The following is a 15,239-nucleotide window of genomic DNA, read 5'->3' as shown; positions in this document are numbered from 1 at the left end:
CACGGTGGAGAGCAGGGGCGTGGTGGGAAGCAAGCTCTCTTGTGTGTCTTCTTATACGGGCACTAATGCCACTCACGAGGGCTCCACCCTTACAACCTAATCATTTCCCAGCCATGTGATACCATCATGTTGGGGGTTAAGATTGAACATGAATTTTCAGGGGACACAAACATTCAGTCCATAACATAAGTGTAAATGGCTGTGATGTAGGGTAGTCAGAAGGCCCAAGAGAATCAGTCTGCCTGCTTTGACTTCCAGTCCTGTACCTTCCCTCCCTCCTCCTCCCCCTCCCCCCTCCCTCCCTCCCTCCCCCTTCTCCCCCCCACCTTCCTTCCTGTTACCTCCCTGGGCCGTTGCTGAAACCTGCTTTGTGCCAGGCACTGTTAGGACCCGGGACACACAGGGTAGACAAGACAGAAGTGGGTGCTGTCAGTCTAGCCAAGAGGAGTGATATTAAATTAAAATAATACAGATGCGTCAAGTACAGTTTAGGGACAAACCCATAGAGATTAAATCCTTATGGGGGTTCACGAGCAGAAAGGCTTATCTTTGGCAATAGGCCGGGGAAGCGCTTGATCGCAAAAAAGTTTCCCTTCATTTGGATCTTAAAGAATAGGAACGGTGTCCACGCGGCAGAAAAGGGAGCCCCAACCGTGTGGGGCGGGGAAGGACCTTTGTCCGAAGTGTATGTGCAGGAACGGGGGTGACTGGCGAGTGGCAGGTGGTTTGGGGCGGACGTGAGGGAACCTGGCAGATCAAAGCGGGCAGGCTGGCCTTGAGTTGGGTGGGAGGGCGGGAAATTTTAGGGGGAGAGAATTAAGCATATCTGCCTTCCATGCTAACTGTAATTAAGATGTGTGCGTGTCTATAAAATTGAAGAAGTAGAGGAGACAGGAGGATTGGACATGCCCGTCACCGGTCATCTATCACACAGGACGCTTGAACATTCCGGAAAAGTCACCGCGAGATGGCTTTGCTTTCAGAAAATGTAACTTGTGAATGTTGTAAATGGATTCACGCTCTAATGTGTTGAAATGGGGTGTTTCCCCCTTATAACTGCAATATGGTTTGACTCGTAGTTTGAATCCTTCACATCTGCTGCAGACAGTCGGCCATCTTTGCAGACAAGAGTGCTGAGTAACTTACAAGGGTTTCAGGCAATGACCGCCGTAGAGCGAAAGGAAACTTTCTTAGGCAGTGGAATTGTACTTAGGCTTGGTTGTGCTGGTGAACGCACAGCCTTGCACATTTACCCAAACTCGTCCACCGGGTACACCTCGAATCAGTGAACTTTATGGTATGTAATTGATACCTTGATAAAAGTGGGATGGGCTGTGGAGAAAAATGCAAGTGGAAATGTTATGGAATGTGAAAACCTCCTACATCCATAGCTACCTGTCTAGGAAATCAAACGTGCCTTTTTAAAACAGCGAAGTGGCTCAGAAGAGCGTGTACCTGTAAGGGTAAGGGACAAGAATTAAGGTGAACCCAAATTCATAGTTGCTTGTTACCTAGGGCCTAACATTTTTAGCTTTTTCGTTTTCATCAACCGTAGATCACACTTAATAAAAAATGACACTGGCTAAATAAAAATGACACAACTTAGATGTTCCTAAAACTGTTACTAAGGTAAATGTCTGCCGTAATAAAATAATATCTATCACGGTGACTGTCCAGACCTGATTTTTCTTCTAACTCTTATGACTTTGTTTTTGTCATTTTTGGTTATTATTATTATTTTTTTGGGCTGCTCTGTACAGCTTGCAGGATCTTAGTTCCCCAACTAGGGATTGAACCTGGAGCCGTGGCAGTGCAAGTGCAGAGTCCTAACCCCTGGGCCACCGCAGAATTCCCCCCCACCACCCTTTTTTGTGGACCGTCACGACTTTGAATGACAGTTTGTGGAGGTGCCCTTGGTTCACAGGTGGACGGTCACGAGGGACCATTGCTCCTACTAGCAGCTCAAAAGGAGGGGGGCACAGAAAAGTAATTAAAATCGTTGTTTTAAAAAAACTCCCCAGATGCTCCCCCATGTAAATGAAATCCCTTCCCTAGCATTCTTGTCATAGCCTGCAGAGTGCGTATCAAAGTGAGCACTGACATATGTTTGCATTTTGCAAAAATTACTGTCTTCCTTGATTTCTAGACCAGGGCTCAGCAAACTACAGCCCAAGCGCCCAATCCCCTGGGCCAGGGTTCGGGAAGCCTGTCCTGGTGCACGACTGTGGGTTGGTCCCTGCAGGCTTGGTACCAAGGGGTATCTCATCGTTTTGTTTTTTTTCAGATGATGATGATCTAGTTGGGGAGAGACATGCCACGCCAAGGATGAAAACTTCAGGAGTAGCTTTTAATACCCAAAGTGGATAGAAAAGTGAGAGAGAAGGAAGTTGGGAAGGGAGGTCCCATAAAGCACAGCTTCCTAACACTGGCGTGACATCCAGATTGCCTGGGAGGTGTTCTGTCAGACACAGATTTGCAGGCAAGCATTTCCTCCCCGGTCCCTACCTCCATCTGCCCAGGCCTGGCTTTCTGATGGAGTAAGTCTGAGGAGAGCTTAGATTCGTGTGTCTAAAATCATCATCTGCATTCTTCAGAATAGTCTCGACAAGAATTGGAGGGGGGGTTGGTTTGAAGAAATAAGGTTGGCTGTGAATACAAGATGATTGTCGGATTATGGGGATTGCCTGTATATCCTCTCTCACATATTCAGTGGATATTTTCTTACCTAAAAAACTTTAGGACTTCCCTCGTGGCGCAGTGGTTTCAGAATCCACCTGCCGGGCAGGGGACATGGGTTTGATCCCTGGTCCGGGAAGATCCCACATGCCGCGGAGACACTAAGCCCGTGCGCCACAACTACTGAGCCTGCGCTCTAGAGCCCGAGAGCCACAACTGTTGAGTCCGCGTGCCACAACTACTGAAGCCCGTGTGCCTAGACCCCGTGCTCCGCAACAAGAGAAGCCACCGCGGTGAGAAGCCCGCGCACCGCAACAAAGAGTAGCCGCCGCCTACCGCAACTCAAGAAAGCCCGCACGCAGCAATGAAGACCCAGTGCAGCCATGCGTAGACAGATGGATAGATAGATAGCTTGCTTTAAAACCAAAAAATAAAACTAAAAATGTTGCCCGGCTCTCCGCAGTAAGGGCAGGGGTGGTTCTGGGTGGGAGGGAAGGGCAAGGGGTTGTGTATCTGCAGCATTCTAGTTTTTCTTTTTGGAAACTTTGGAAACGAGTACGGAAAGGGTAACTTTATTCCTGGGAGGGTAGTAAAGCCTCTGATGTTTGTTACAGTTTGCTCTGTTCTTTTCTGTGGGTTTGGGATACTTTGTTTTTGCGGTACGCGGGCCTCTCACTGCTGTGGCCTCTCCCGCTGCGGAGCACAGGCTCCGGACGCGCAGGCTCAGTGGCCATGGCTCACGGGCCCAGCAGCTCCGCGGCATGTGGGATCTTCCTGGACCAGGGCACGAACCCGTGTCCCCTGCATCGGCAGGCGGACTCTCAACCACTGCGCCACCAGGGAAGCCCTGGGATACTTTCTAATGTATCCACTTAGCTCTCTAGACAGCCTGGTCTACTGTCAAACAGGATACAGTGGTCTCCTATGGGCGTAGCAGGGGCTGTAGGGTCAAAGGCAGGTGGAGCTGCTTTTGAGTGCCTCCCCTGCCTGTGGCTTGCGTTTTGTTCCGCGCTTCAGGTGTCTTCTGGTCAGCTGTTGGTTGACCGGGGCTGAGCGTGTGGGACCGGCTTGGCTGCCTTTGTGTGCAGCTGAGCCGAGGGGTCTGAGTGCCCATCTGAAGAGGTAGCAGCTCCGCACTGGGACTGGGAGGTCACTGTGGATCCCTGAGGACCCTCTTCTGTCCTCCAGCTTCACAAGACAGATCGTGTCCCGCCTGATTGCCGAGTCAGCTTACGGCACGCACTCACATTGTCACCTATGACAGGTGGCCCAGCGTTGCTGATGGCCAGCCCCGCCTCTCCAGACATCTTAATCCAATCAGTTTGGCCAGTTGTAAGAAAATTTCAGATCGGTGTCAGGCTTGCCCAAAAGACTGTGTGTAATGTATGTTTTTAGCAAAGCAAGTAAGAGAAAGGCAGAAGAAAACTTGGCTTAAAAAATCACATGAAAATAGCATTTTTATTCCGTTAGTCTATGGTGATATGATTCTCTTCTTCTGAAAAATAATTTTGCAACAGAAACCGGTCTGGAGCTTTGATTGGCAGAGGGGATTTGCCTGATTTCTGTCAAAACAAAAACAAAACCTCCAAGGATCACATCTTGGGACGAAGAATGAAGGTCTCTAGCGACAGAAGTAAGAAAGGCCTGGAATGGATTCTCGAAGAAAATGTAGCGCTGGATACTTGAGGGGCTGTCCCAGGTGATCATCTCTGGACCCAGGTGTTCTCTGTTACTGGAAACCAGCCCCTCAAGAAATCAGTGCCTTTACACATTTGGTTTTGGATCATCTGTGAGTGGCGTCTTTTCATCTGTTCTTCCCACTTAACCACAAATGACATCAGTCTCTCTAATTCGAGTTCTTTCCTCTTACCATCCAAGTTCCTGCAAGCAAAAATAAAACCCAAAGGAAGCAGCAAACCTTTTTATCATCTGTTAAGACACGGAAGGAGTAACATTTCATCTGGTTTTGTAAAGTAAGTGCTTTCCCCACATGGCATTAGAATCGCGGAAGGGAGAGCCTGCTTGGGGGCTGGTGCAGAGGAAGCTTCCCTGGAGAGGTTGCAGGGAAGAAGTGACCGGGGACTTCCCCGGTGGTCCAGTGGTTAGGACTCTGCGCTCTCACTGCCGAGGGCCGGCGTTCAGTCCTTGGTCGGGGAACTAAGGTCCTCCTACAAGCTGCGCCGTGCAGGCAAAAAAAAAAAAAAAGAAAAGAAAAACGAGTAAGTGAAGCATGATTCAGGCTACCGTCTTCCCTGAAGGTGGTCCTCCAGGATACACATTGGGAGCTGAACTTGTGGACACGGCCCTCCTGCATGCCCTCCAGTGAGGGCATATCTGTGCATTCATTTGGTCAGTGTTGGTTTTGTGCCTGGAAACAGAGAGAAGGACAGTCGGACAGCCTGTGCCCTTGGGGGGCTCCCCATGTGGGAAATGCCAAGGAAAACTGGTGTCTCCTGGGAGAAGAGTGGTAACGCCGTCATTCCAGGGCATCCGTGCTGTTTGAACGGACTCTCATGTGTTTCTGTCCATTGGTGAATGGATTGGTTGGTCAGCTGGTTGACGGCCTCTCTTGGGTTCCCACGTCTTGCCCCCCATCTCATTGGGCTTGTATGGGGTGCCGTGTAGACAGACGAGCCTGCAGTTCCCCAAGGCGATGGGTGGCTGCTGGGGATTCCTTGGGGGACAGGAAGATCCCTGGCGACACCAGCGGCTCCTTCAGGAGACCTGCACATGGAACGGTGTGGGTGTCCCGTGTCCCCCCAGCCCCCTGGCCCTGTGCTAAGGCCTGGTGGTCCTCCGGCTTCAGACAACCTGAGTGGCGATGCCTGATACATCCCAACACGCCAGTGTCCCTGATCGTTAACAGACAGTTCGACACTTCACAGAATCACCGTGGTTCACACCCGCAGCCAACAGACGTGCGGTTTCTAGGAACCTCGGACTGTGACTCAAGTCCTTGGTGGAAGCATGTCTCTGTTGGAAGGCAGCCCCTCGGGTCTCACCAGCTGTCAGGCAATTTCACTCTGCAGACAGCGCAGGCCCCGGACCCTGGGTCTGCAGCACGTTCTCAAGCACACTTCTCGGAGCACCCAGCCGCCCGGTCCATGGCTGACCTTGGCGGTGTGCTGGCCATGTGTACAGTCTAAGTGGTGGTATCCGCTGGAAGTTCTCTCTGTCTCCCCCTCTCTGTTGTTGCAATGAGGCAGTTCCACTGCACGGAGTTCCGGTGGTGCCCTTCGTACCCACAGATGCCCCGGGGTGGGTGGGGGGCTGCCGTTGGGATGCCCTTCCCCGCTCGGGGGCCTGTGCTGTGCCGTGATGTGGGGAGAAGGTACACAGGGTGTCGGTATCGCGGGGACCTGCTCTGGGGTCTGCTCGGCCGCACGCCGGCCCCTTCCTGGTGGGTGCCAGGTGTAGCATCCGGCTGGTAGGAAGCCCCACTCCGGTCCTTCCACACCAGGGGCTTTGTCTGCCTCTGCCCCCGCCCGCAGCGACCCCATGTGGCCTGTGGTTCACCCGGGGAGGTTAGGGAATGAACCTCCGTGGGGGCACAGTCACTTGCCCGACGGCACATAGCTAGTAAGTGCTTCTGCGCCTGCAAGTGGGTGCCCGAGGGAGCCCCAGTCGGGCGTGGCCTAGTTCTCTCTAGCCGCCTCAGGCCCCAGAGCACGTTAGGAGGAACAGCCTCCAGCCGTAGCTGTGGGCACAAGTCACACTTGGCCGTGCGTCCTCTTCTGATCATTGATTCCAGAAGTACTTAGGAAGGGAGGGAAGGAGCCTGTGTGAGTTAAGTTGTCCAAAGAGTTGGAATTTTTCTCTCTTCTTTGGTGAGGATAATTGCTCACCCTGTTTACAGAGGTGTGCTAACTTAGTGATCCCAGGGAGATCCAGAAACACTTGCTTATGTTGGGAATGTTCACATGCAAGCTCATGTGAACCCTGCTGCCTGCATCTCCGAAAAAATGCGTCTTCCCTCCTTACCTTTCTGCCCGGGGACCGAAAGCCATGAATGCATTTGTGCATGTAACAGACGTCCAGGCCGTGGTGTGACCCAGTGCACGTAGCTAACGATGGCCCGCGAGGCCCTGGAGAAGAAAACCTGGCTCCCTGTCTCCGTCGAGGTGCTCACAGCCCCAGGGTGAGAGTGGAGACCAGTGAACAGTACAGTCATCAGAGAGAGTGACCAGCCCTGTGCTAGGGGCTACCCAGAGGCCGGGAGACCGCAGGGCTTGCGGAGCCGCGGGCCTGTGTGAGGGCAGGGCAGCTGTGCAGAAGATGGGGCGGCAGGGAGCAGAACACTGGCACCCGAGGACACAAGGAGCCCAGTGACGTCACGGGCTCGTCAGGAACAGATGGCATCTGGAAATAGAGCCGCTGCCTCTCAGGGATGCAGCCTGTGCTTAGACACAGGGCTGGCTGTCTCCACACCATGATCAGAAGTGGAGACTTGAGGGCTTCCCTGGTGGCGCAGTGGTTGAGAGTCCGCCTGCCGATGCAGGGGACACGGGTTCGTGCCCCGATCCAGGAGGATCCCACATGCCGCGGAGCGGCTGGGCCCGTGAGCCATGGCCGCTGAGCCTGCGCGTCCGGAGCCTGTGCTCCGCAACGGGAGAGGCCACAACAGTGAGAGACCCACGTACCAAAAAAAAAAAAAAAAAGTGGAGATTTGAATCAGAGCAGTGTTGACGGGATTTCAAGAGCATTTGATACATAACTTATAATTGTTTTTTTTAATTACATTTTTTGGGGCTGTTAACAGTGGTTTGTGTCCTCTCGCAGGGTGTTTGCACTACTGGGCAGTGTTGAAGGTGGCCTTTCCTGCGCTCTTCCCCCTTCAGATTAGCTGTGTTTCCCTCTGCAGTCCTGTCGCGGACCTTTCTCCTCCCCGTGTCCTTTACAGCGTCCAGTCGGCCTGCTGGGCTCCAGCCCCCGGAGGGGGCTGCGGGTCTGTGGAATCCTCAGCCGCTGAGAACCTGCTGCCTGTCCTCCCTGCCCTGGGAGCTGCTGTCTCCTTGGTAACAGGTCCTGAGTGTGTTCCACAGGGGAATGAGCACCCGAAGCCGTATATCGCGGCTGCCTTTGCAGTTCTCCTTTGCGCTGCTGACTCCCCGCTCCTGGGTCCACCCTGGAGTGCGTGCAGGGAGATACTTAGTTGCTTACTCGCCCGTGCAGAGTCCTTAACTCATTGTATATTCTTGGTCTTTACGTCTGGATCTTGCTATCACCATTGACTGTGAAGATACAATAGAAGGGGATATACATGCATACACACGGATACCACACAGACACGTGCGACACATGTGATATGTAAACACATACACATTATCCATGTTATGTACAAACTAGTCACTTGGAACCTATTAGAAACACAGGTTGGAATATGACCCCGGTAGAACCCCAAGTTCCCGCCTTTAGTCCCTTTCCTTTGTGAGCTGGATTCCCTGAATTCTTGCCAGCGGGGACAGTAAGGACCAATTCGAACCTATCAGAAACACAGGTTGGAATATGGCCCCGGTAGAACCCCAAGTTCCCGCCTTTAGTCCCTTTCCTTTGTGAGCTGGATTCCCTGAATTCTTGCCAGCTGGGACAGTAAGGACCAATTCGAACCTATCAGAAACACAGGTTGGAATATGGCCCCGGTAGAACCCCAAGTTCCCGCCTTTAGTCCCTTTCCTTTGTGAGCTGGATTCCCTGAATTCTTGCCAGCTGGGACGGTAAGGACCAATTCGAACCTATCAGAAACACAGGTTGGAATATGGCCCCGGTAGAACCCCAAGTTCCCGCCTTTAGTCCCTTTCCTTTGTGAGCTGGATTCCCTGAATTCTTGCCAGCTGGGACGGTAAGGACCAATTCGAACCTATCAGAAACACAGGTTGGAATATGGCCCCGGTAGAACCCCAAGTTCCCGCCTTTAGTCCCTTTCCTTTGTGAGCTGGATTCCCTGAATTCTTGCCAGCTGGGACGGTAAGGACCAATTCGAACCTATCAGAAACACAGGTTGGAATATGGCCCCGGTAGAACCCCAAGTTCCCGCCTTTAGTCCCTTTCCTTTGTGAGCTGGATTCCCTGAATTCTTGCCAGCGGGGACGGTAAGGACCAATTCGAACCTATCAGAAACACAGGTTGGAATATGGCCCCGGTAGAACCCCAAGTTCCCGCCTTTAGTCCCTTTCCTTTGTGAGCTGGATTCCCTGAATTCTTGCCAGCTGGGACGGTAAGGACCAATTCGAACCTATCAGAAACACAGGTTGGAATATGGCCCCGGTAGAACCCCAAGTTCCCGCCTTTAGTCCCTTTCCTTTGTGAGCTGGATTCCCTGAATTCTTGCCAGCGGGGACGGTAAGGACCAATTCGTGCTGTTACGGCTTTCACTTTGCAGGTTCGGGAGGAAGCCAAGAAAAAGTCAGGGGTGGAGGACAAACTTGGCCCAGAAATTGCCACGTGAAGTTAGATGTGGGGTGGGCCACAGGGGACCAGCTGTGCTCCTCCAGTGAGAAGTGGCCAGGCAGCCCTCACTTAGAGAGTGCCCTCGGGTCCTGCGAAGGCTGCGGCGCTAGTAAGGCAGGAAGGAGGCCGGGGCACCTGCTGACGACAGAAGGTCTTTTGCTCTGAGTCACTGTCCCACTCTCAGTGGGGCTTTGCTCCTACAGGTGTGACCTCTACCTTCTCTGGGTAGATCTTAGCGTGTCCTGTCTAAGGCACTTTGCAAATAGAGCTTCTTTTATTTTTATTTTTTAAATTTACTTTTGGCTGCATCGTGTCTTCGTTGCTGTGCGCGGCCTGTCTCTCGTTGTGGCGAGGCGGGGGGGGGGGGCTACTCTTGGTTGCAGTGTGCGGGCTTCTCATTGCCATGGCTTCTCTTGTTGTGGAGCACGGGCTCTAGGCATGCGGACTTCAGTAGTTGTGGCACAGGGGCTTAGCTGCTCTGCGGCATATGGGATCTAACCGGACCAGGGCTTGAGCCCGTGTCCCCTGCATTGGCAGCCGGATTCTTAACCACTGCACCACCAGGGAAGTCCCTAGAGTTCCTTTTAAATTAACATATTAAATATGAACCCAGATGGCCCAAGACACTTAGATTTTAGCAGTAAATTGTAGCTGATCTAATTCTCCGTTTTAATGAGGTGGTGGCTATTCATTTAATAGGTACCAGGTGCTTTCGTGTGGGTCTGTGGATGCTAGAGTTCAAGAGTTTTATAAGCAAAAAAGTTCAAGTGTTCCTCAACTCTTTGAAGTGAAAGATTGGGGAGGCGTTCATGAATTGTCATAAATTAGGTTTTACTGTCTTAAGAGGCACTATGGTTTCAATGGAAGGGAGGCACGAGGTTTGCTTTTCCGCGGCAGGCCAGATGAAGTAGTGTGTGACAGGGCATCTGAGCTGTGAGTCACACTTCTCCCACTGTTGTCCATTTGATGACGTCTAAATGCCATTCTGTCTTTTGTAACCAGACAGCTGCTGTGTATTGTTCTCTAAACCATCCATTACATTGTTTGGGTTATTTTGATAACTTCTAGTTTAATGTTGTCAACGAAAATAATCGAAAAACAATCTGTAACAGGAATAGAAAAGAGTTTTATCTGAGCCAAACTGAGGACTACAGCCCAGAGAAGCCTGCTTCCCAGAGTAGTCTGAGGAACTGCTCCCAAGAAGCATGGCGTTCGGCACAGCTTTATGTCTTGTCAAAAACAAAGAACGTTAAACAAGTCAGGAATACATTGCTTCACAGTTTCAAAACAGACCAGCACGTACACAGCGAGTCAGTGTGGCCCTGGCACCTGGGAAAGGGAGTCTTAGCATTGAAGGAGCGCCCGCATGGACTTTCCGGGAACAGAAGCATTTAGTCTTTATTTTTAACATGGACGTTCTTTACTTGTGGTCAGTGCGCCCTTTTCTTTAATAATTAATGCAGATGTACAGTGTATGTTTGCTAGGCCACAAACAGGCTGTTTAAGTTAGCATAAAATTCAAGTTACCTTATGTGTAAGCCGGAATGACTTCCCCAGACCTCAATAAGTTAGCATTTCTTTCATCAATGTGTGCCCAGTACAGATTAAAAAAATAAAAATAAACAACACCTAACTTCCCCGAGCTGGGTTAATATTGTCTTAATTTGGAAGCAGAGAACAAACCTGCCCCTTTTAGGGTCCAAGCAGGTCTGGCTCTCTTCTGTCCTCTTGCAGATGCTGAGCCCTTGCAGCTGCTGTCTCTGGGCTGGAGGTAGTGCCAGTGAGGAGTGTGGCCCCAGCTGGCTGATGGGCGAAGGGAGGGGAGTTGGGGTTGGTCCATGGTCTACTCTCGACCAGCCATTGAACCTGGAAGGGACCTTTCTCCTGAGGACATAGCAAGAGAGACATGCAACGAGCAGTTGACTCTGAGAACAGCTGCCTGGATGGGGTTGGGACATCTGTAATGCCCATGCCTGGTATCGTGTCCAGGGCCCCAAGGGGTTGCCAGGGTGTGTGGGGACGAGGTCTTCTATCCCACTTGTTTCGCAGTAGGTTACATCTCTTACTGGCACTTGTGCTCTACCTACTGGGTGTCTGATTGCTGCCCTTTTTAGGGTCTCCTTTAACAGCTCTGAGGGTGTCTTAACGGAGAACAGCTCTTCCTGTGAACGGAAAGGTCAGTCAGAGGCTCATTTCATTATTCAGTCAGGTGGGAAGAAAGTGTGTCAGCGAAAGCAGCAAAGGCGTGGCCGGCTGACTTGTTGCGAGTTTGATGGTTATCATAACGCCCACGAGTTTTAGCTTCGGCACAGCTATACGTGCACGTGAAGCATGCCTGCATGTGTTTTGCAGGTGTGTGTGTGCGTGCGCGCATGCGCGCATGTAAGTACGTTTCAGGGAAAGAGAGAAATGGATACGGATGTGGAAATGGATGAGTATGGAAAGATCAGTGTCGCACTGCAGCTTCCAAAACGAAGCCTCTGTTTTTCTTCTATTTAATGACAGACTACTGATTTTAAAGTTTATCAGTTTACTTGCTGCCCGTCTTAGAAAGTTCCGTCCCTTTGTATATGGTAATTTCCCGAAATAAACCACATGAAAATATTGTTGCAACATGAAGTAAACATTTCTGAATATCACAGTTTGAGGATTTCTACACACATTGTTTTTTTAAATGTTTGTGTGAATTACATTTTGCCCCCAAATTGCAGTCTGTGTGTACACGTGTGTCTGTAACGTGCATACCTCCTGTCCTGTGGTATGACACGCCAGCGTACTGGCGAATGTCCAGTGTGTGTTTGGCGTTGATGCCTTGTGTTAGGAATCGCAGCGGGGACAGGCGCAGGCAAACGTATGTGGATTGAATTCCTTAACATGACTGAAGGAGGTTATGGAGACGTGGGTGTAGTCCTGTTTGGGGAGATGTTAACTGGAACCGCTGGCTCATTTTTCTTCCTTTCTCCCCTAGACAAGCAGATGCCCCATGTGCAGAAGACAGTCCGGGAGCGCAGCGGGACCCCCAGCAGCCGTCCCAGGTCTCTAAACCAGCTGGCTCCCGGGAAGCTCCGGAGGTGCCCCCGGAGGGCCGTGGCCGGGCGGGGACCCTTCCTTGCGATTACAGATACCCGGAGGAACGCGCGCCCGCGGACCGGCCTGCCGCCCCGCACGCCCAGGGGCAGGACCCCCGGCCCCTGAGCGCTGCCCCGCTCTCCCGGAGGCCCGCCCCACAGAGGCCGCCGCCGCCCAGGCGTGAGCCCAGGCCCCTGGCGGGCGTACCTGCGGCTGCTCACCTGGGCGCGCCCGGCAGGCCCCGCCCCCTGGCCCCGGAGGTGTGCTCGTGCTCGGACCGTCCGGCCCTCGCCCGCTGCAGCCCCGGCGCCTCGGCGGAGAAGCCGAGCGCCGCCCGGCCCGCGGCAGATGGCCCGCGGGCTGCGGGGGAGCCGGCCGGGCAGCATGTAGACGAGCGCGCAGGCTGGCCCCGGCGGGAGGCGCCGCTCCTTTCCAAGTTCCGGCCCTTGCAGACCTCCGCCATGGAGACCTCGCGCTCCCCGTCGCCTCAGTTCGCGCCGCAGAAGCTGACGGACAAACCCCCGCTGCTCGTCCAGGATGATAATTCCACCAGGTACTGTCTCTGGACGGCGGCCTGAGGCCTTCTTCCCCTCTGCCGGCCCCCTTCCACCGTGGGAGGCTTTCAGCGCTCCTTTCCTGGGTGGTGAATCACTGCCGCCTTGCTCCCGGCTCCCCGTCCTGGAGTTTAAGTGGGTCCTGGGGGCTGACATGGGGGAGAACCCACCACTCGAGTGGTCAGCTGGATTGTTAACTTGCTGGGGGCTTTCCTGCCCCACAGGGGGTGAGGGAGGTAAAGGAGGGAGTAGACTGTCCCCTGGTCCTGTTCCCAAGCCCGACAGGTTGATAGCTGCGTTACCTACAGGCTTCTGCACAGCGGGGCTGGTTTTCCCAGCTGAGTTCTGTTTGTAATCAAGTTTAACCTAAGCATGAGACTTTCAAACAAATTCGGTGTTTTTCGTGATGTCCAGTATTTCCACATGCCTTTTTTTCTAGTTCTTTTTATATGAAAAGGCTGAGGTGGTGTTTACCTTTTATTAAAGCAGAGGAAAACTCGATCCCATCCCATGGTGCTGTTCTCAGGGTCACCGGCATGGGATTGTCGGTTGTGCCCACTGAGCCACTGGTGAATGCTGTCAGGCAGGGACCAGTCAAGAAATGAGAAATAGAAGGGGGGGAATTTTCTTCTCATTCTCTAGAGCACTGGTTCTCAGCCGGGGGGGTGGCATTGCGGCCCCCAGGAGGACACTGGGCCGTGTCTGCAGACGTTTTGGGCGTCACAGCTGTTGGGCGTGGGGCTTGTTCCTCGGCTCCTGGCATCTGTTGGGCGGAGGCCAGGGGTGCCGCTTAGTATCCTACAGTGCCCAGGACGGCCCCCCAGCAAAGAATTCGCTGGCCCTGCATGTCAGTACCGTCTAATATAGTAGCTACCAGTCGCACGTGGCCATAGCGATATAAGTTAATGACAATGAAATGAAACCTGTTGCCCAGTTGCGCCCTCTGGGGCTAGTGGCTACCACCCTGGACAGCCCAGATGATGGCTGACTTCATCATCATGGAAAGTTCTCCTGGATCTCCCCGCTGTAGAGTCTTGAACTTTGTTTTTTTTTTTTAACCCTTAAGATAACTTGACAGAGAGGAAACAGTACCGATAGCGTCCTGGGTCTCCGTGCGTGGCATGACCAAATGCGGCTGCACCTGCGGGCCGGCACTGTTCTGCATCGTTCAGAATGCAGGTGTCACTTAGAGATCCTTTCTGTTGGCAATGTTGTTCAGTCCTGAAAGGGAGGAGAAGCGATGAAGTAGTTTGTGTGGTTGGTGGAGTGTGTTGGTACCGCTGTAGGGAAGGTGACCGGGCCCCTCGGGTCTCGGGAGCTGGTTTGGGCACAGCGGGCTCCACGGCTTTGCGGAGAAACAGGGCCACGTGTTTGCTCAGTGCTCACCACGTCTGTAGACTTCAGGAGGTGGGAAGTGGTTTTCATTTTTTCTTGTCCTGAGCGAGTGTGGGTTTTCTTGCCCTGTCTTTTATGTGAGAGGGATTTCAACAACCCGTGGCGGCACTTGTTGACGATACTGAGTGCCGGTGTCTTCAGGCGTCCGCTCTGTTCCCATCCAGTGTGTCATTTGGGACAGCGAAGGCTGTCTCGTCCCTTGCTGTGCCAGCCCTCGTAGAGCACCCGGTTCTGGTCAGCGTGCAGAGCTAACTCGGTACGTGTCCCCTCAGGGAGCACAGTGCAGCAGACGGTAGCCACGCCACCCACGAACTTCCTGCCGAGGAAGTGGCTCATACTGTACTGAGTTCGGTGTCCCCGTCCCCAGAGCGGGTGTTACCGGTTAGCGTGGGCCTGAGAGAGTGGCATGCCCGTGGCATACACTGCGAACCAGAGGCCGGCGCTCCACACGAGCGCTGGCCGGCTCCATACCCACCATCAGCCACCAACGGGCAGCGAGCGCAACACAGTGGCCGGGGCCTCGCAAGCTGCCTGGTGTTTGGGCACAGCTCAGAGACTCTCTGCTTGTCTGCACGTGTGCTGACTGATTTCTTGAGCACTACCCGCCCCCCTCACCTCCCTCCACGTTCATCTGTCCCTCCCTCCAGTTACCTCTGCTGGGGAACCAGCCGGGGTGTAGAGCAGCTCCTGTGTCCCTGAGACACGCCTTCCCGAATTCAGCAGGCAGGTCCAGAGCCCTCCCTCGTGCCAGGCCGCGGATGCAGAAAGTGCAGCCTTCCCACCCTGTGGGGAATTTCAGAGTCATTCACTCCGAATAAAAATACCTCAACTCCTGTTGCAAAGCCAGGAAGCTTACTATGAAAAAACTTCTAAAATTTTGAGGGTTTTGCTGGTTTACAACAACATGGAGACAATGCCCAGCAGCACGGGCGAGTGAAAATGAGAGATTTCATTGCGCCCAGCAGTGTTCCCAGGAGATTTCCTGGGGCCGGTTTCTGGGTTTGGGAGCGTGTGTGAGCATGGAGCTGGGGGGCTGCTTCGGGGTCGTTCGGACAGTCTTGCGGTCACCTCGGGCATCTTGTGGTTGGAGAATCTCCT

The 15,239-nt window shown here is 53.0% G+C and overlaps 1 protein-coding gene across 6 annotated transcripts in view; it reads left to right on the top strand.

The window, feature by feature from the left end:
- Positions 1-15,239, top strand: part of SHROOM2 (shroom family member 2) — a 136,475-nt gene that overhangs the window by 107,351 nt on the left and 13,885 nt on the right. For 5 of the 6 annotated variants that reach the window (XM_033849633.2, XM_033849632.2, XM_033849631.2 and 2 more), the window contains one exon: positions 12,092-12,745. The exons of the other annotated variant lie outside the window; for it this stretch is intronic. In XM_033849633.2, the coding sequence (XP_033705524.1) occupies positions 12,092-12,745 (654 nt within the window). The remainder of the gene's footprint in view (positions 1-12,091; positions 12,746-15,239) is intronic. 6 annotated transcript variants of the gene reach the window in all.

This window comes from Tursiops truncatus, chromosome X, assembly GCF_011762595.2.
Source record: "Tursiops truncatus isolate mTurTru1 chromosome X, mTurTru1.mat.Y, whole genome shotgun sequence".
In the NCBI taxonomy this organism is placed as follows: Eukaryota; Metazoa; Chordata; class Mammalia; order Artiodactyla; family Delphinidae; genus Tursiops; species Tursiops truncatus.
The sequence above is the reverse complement of the archived record's forward strand: the minus strand, read 5'-3'. Positions and strand labels throughout refer to the sequence as shown.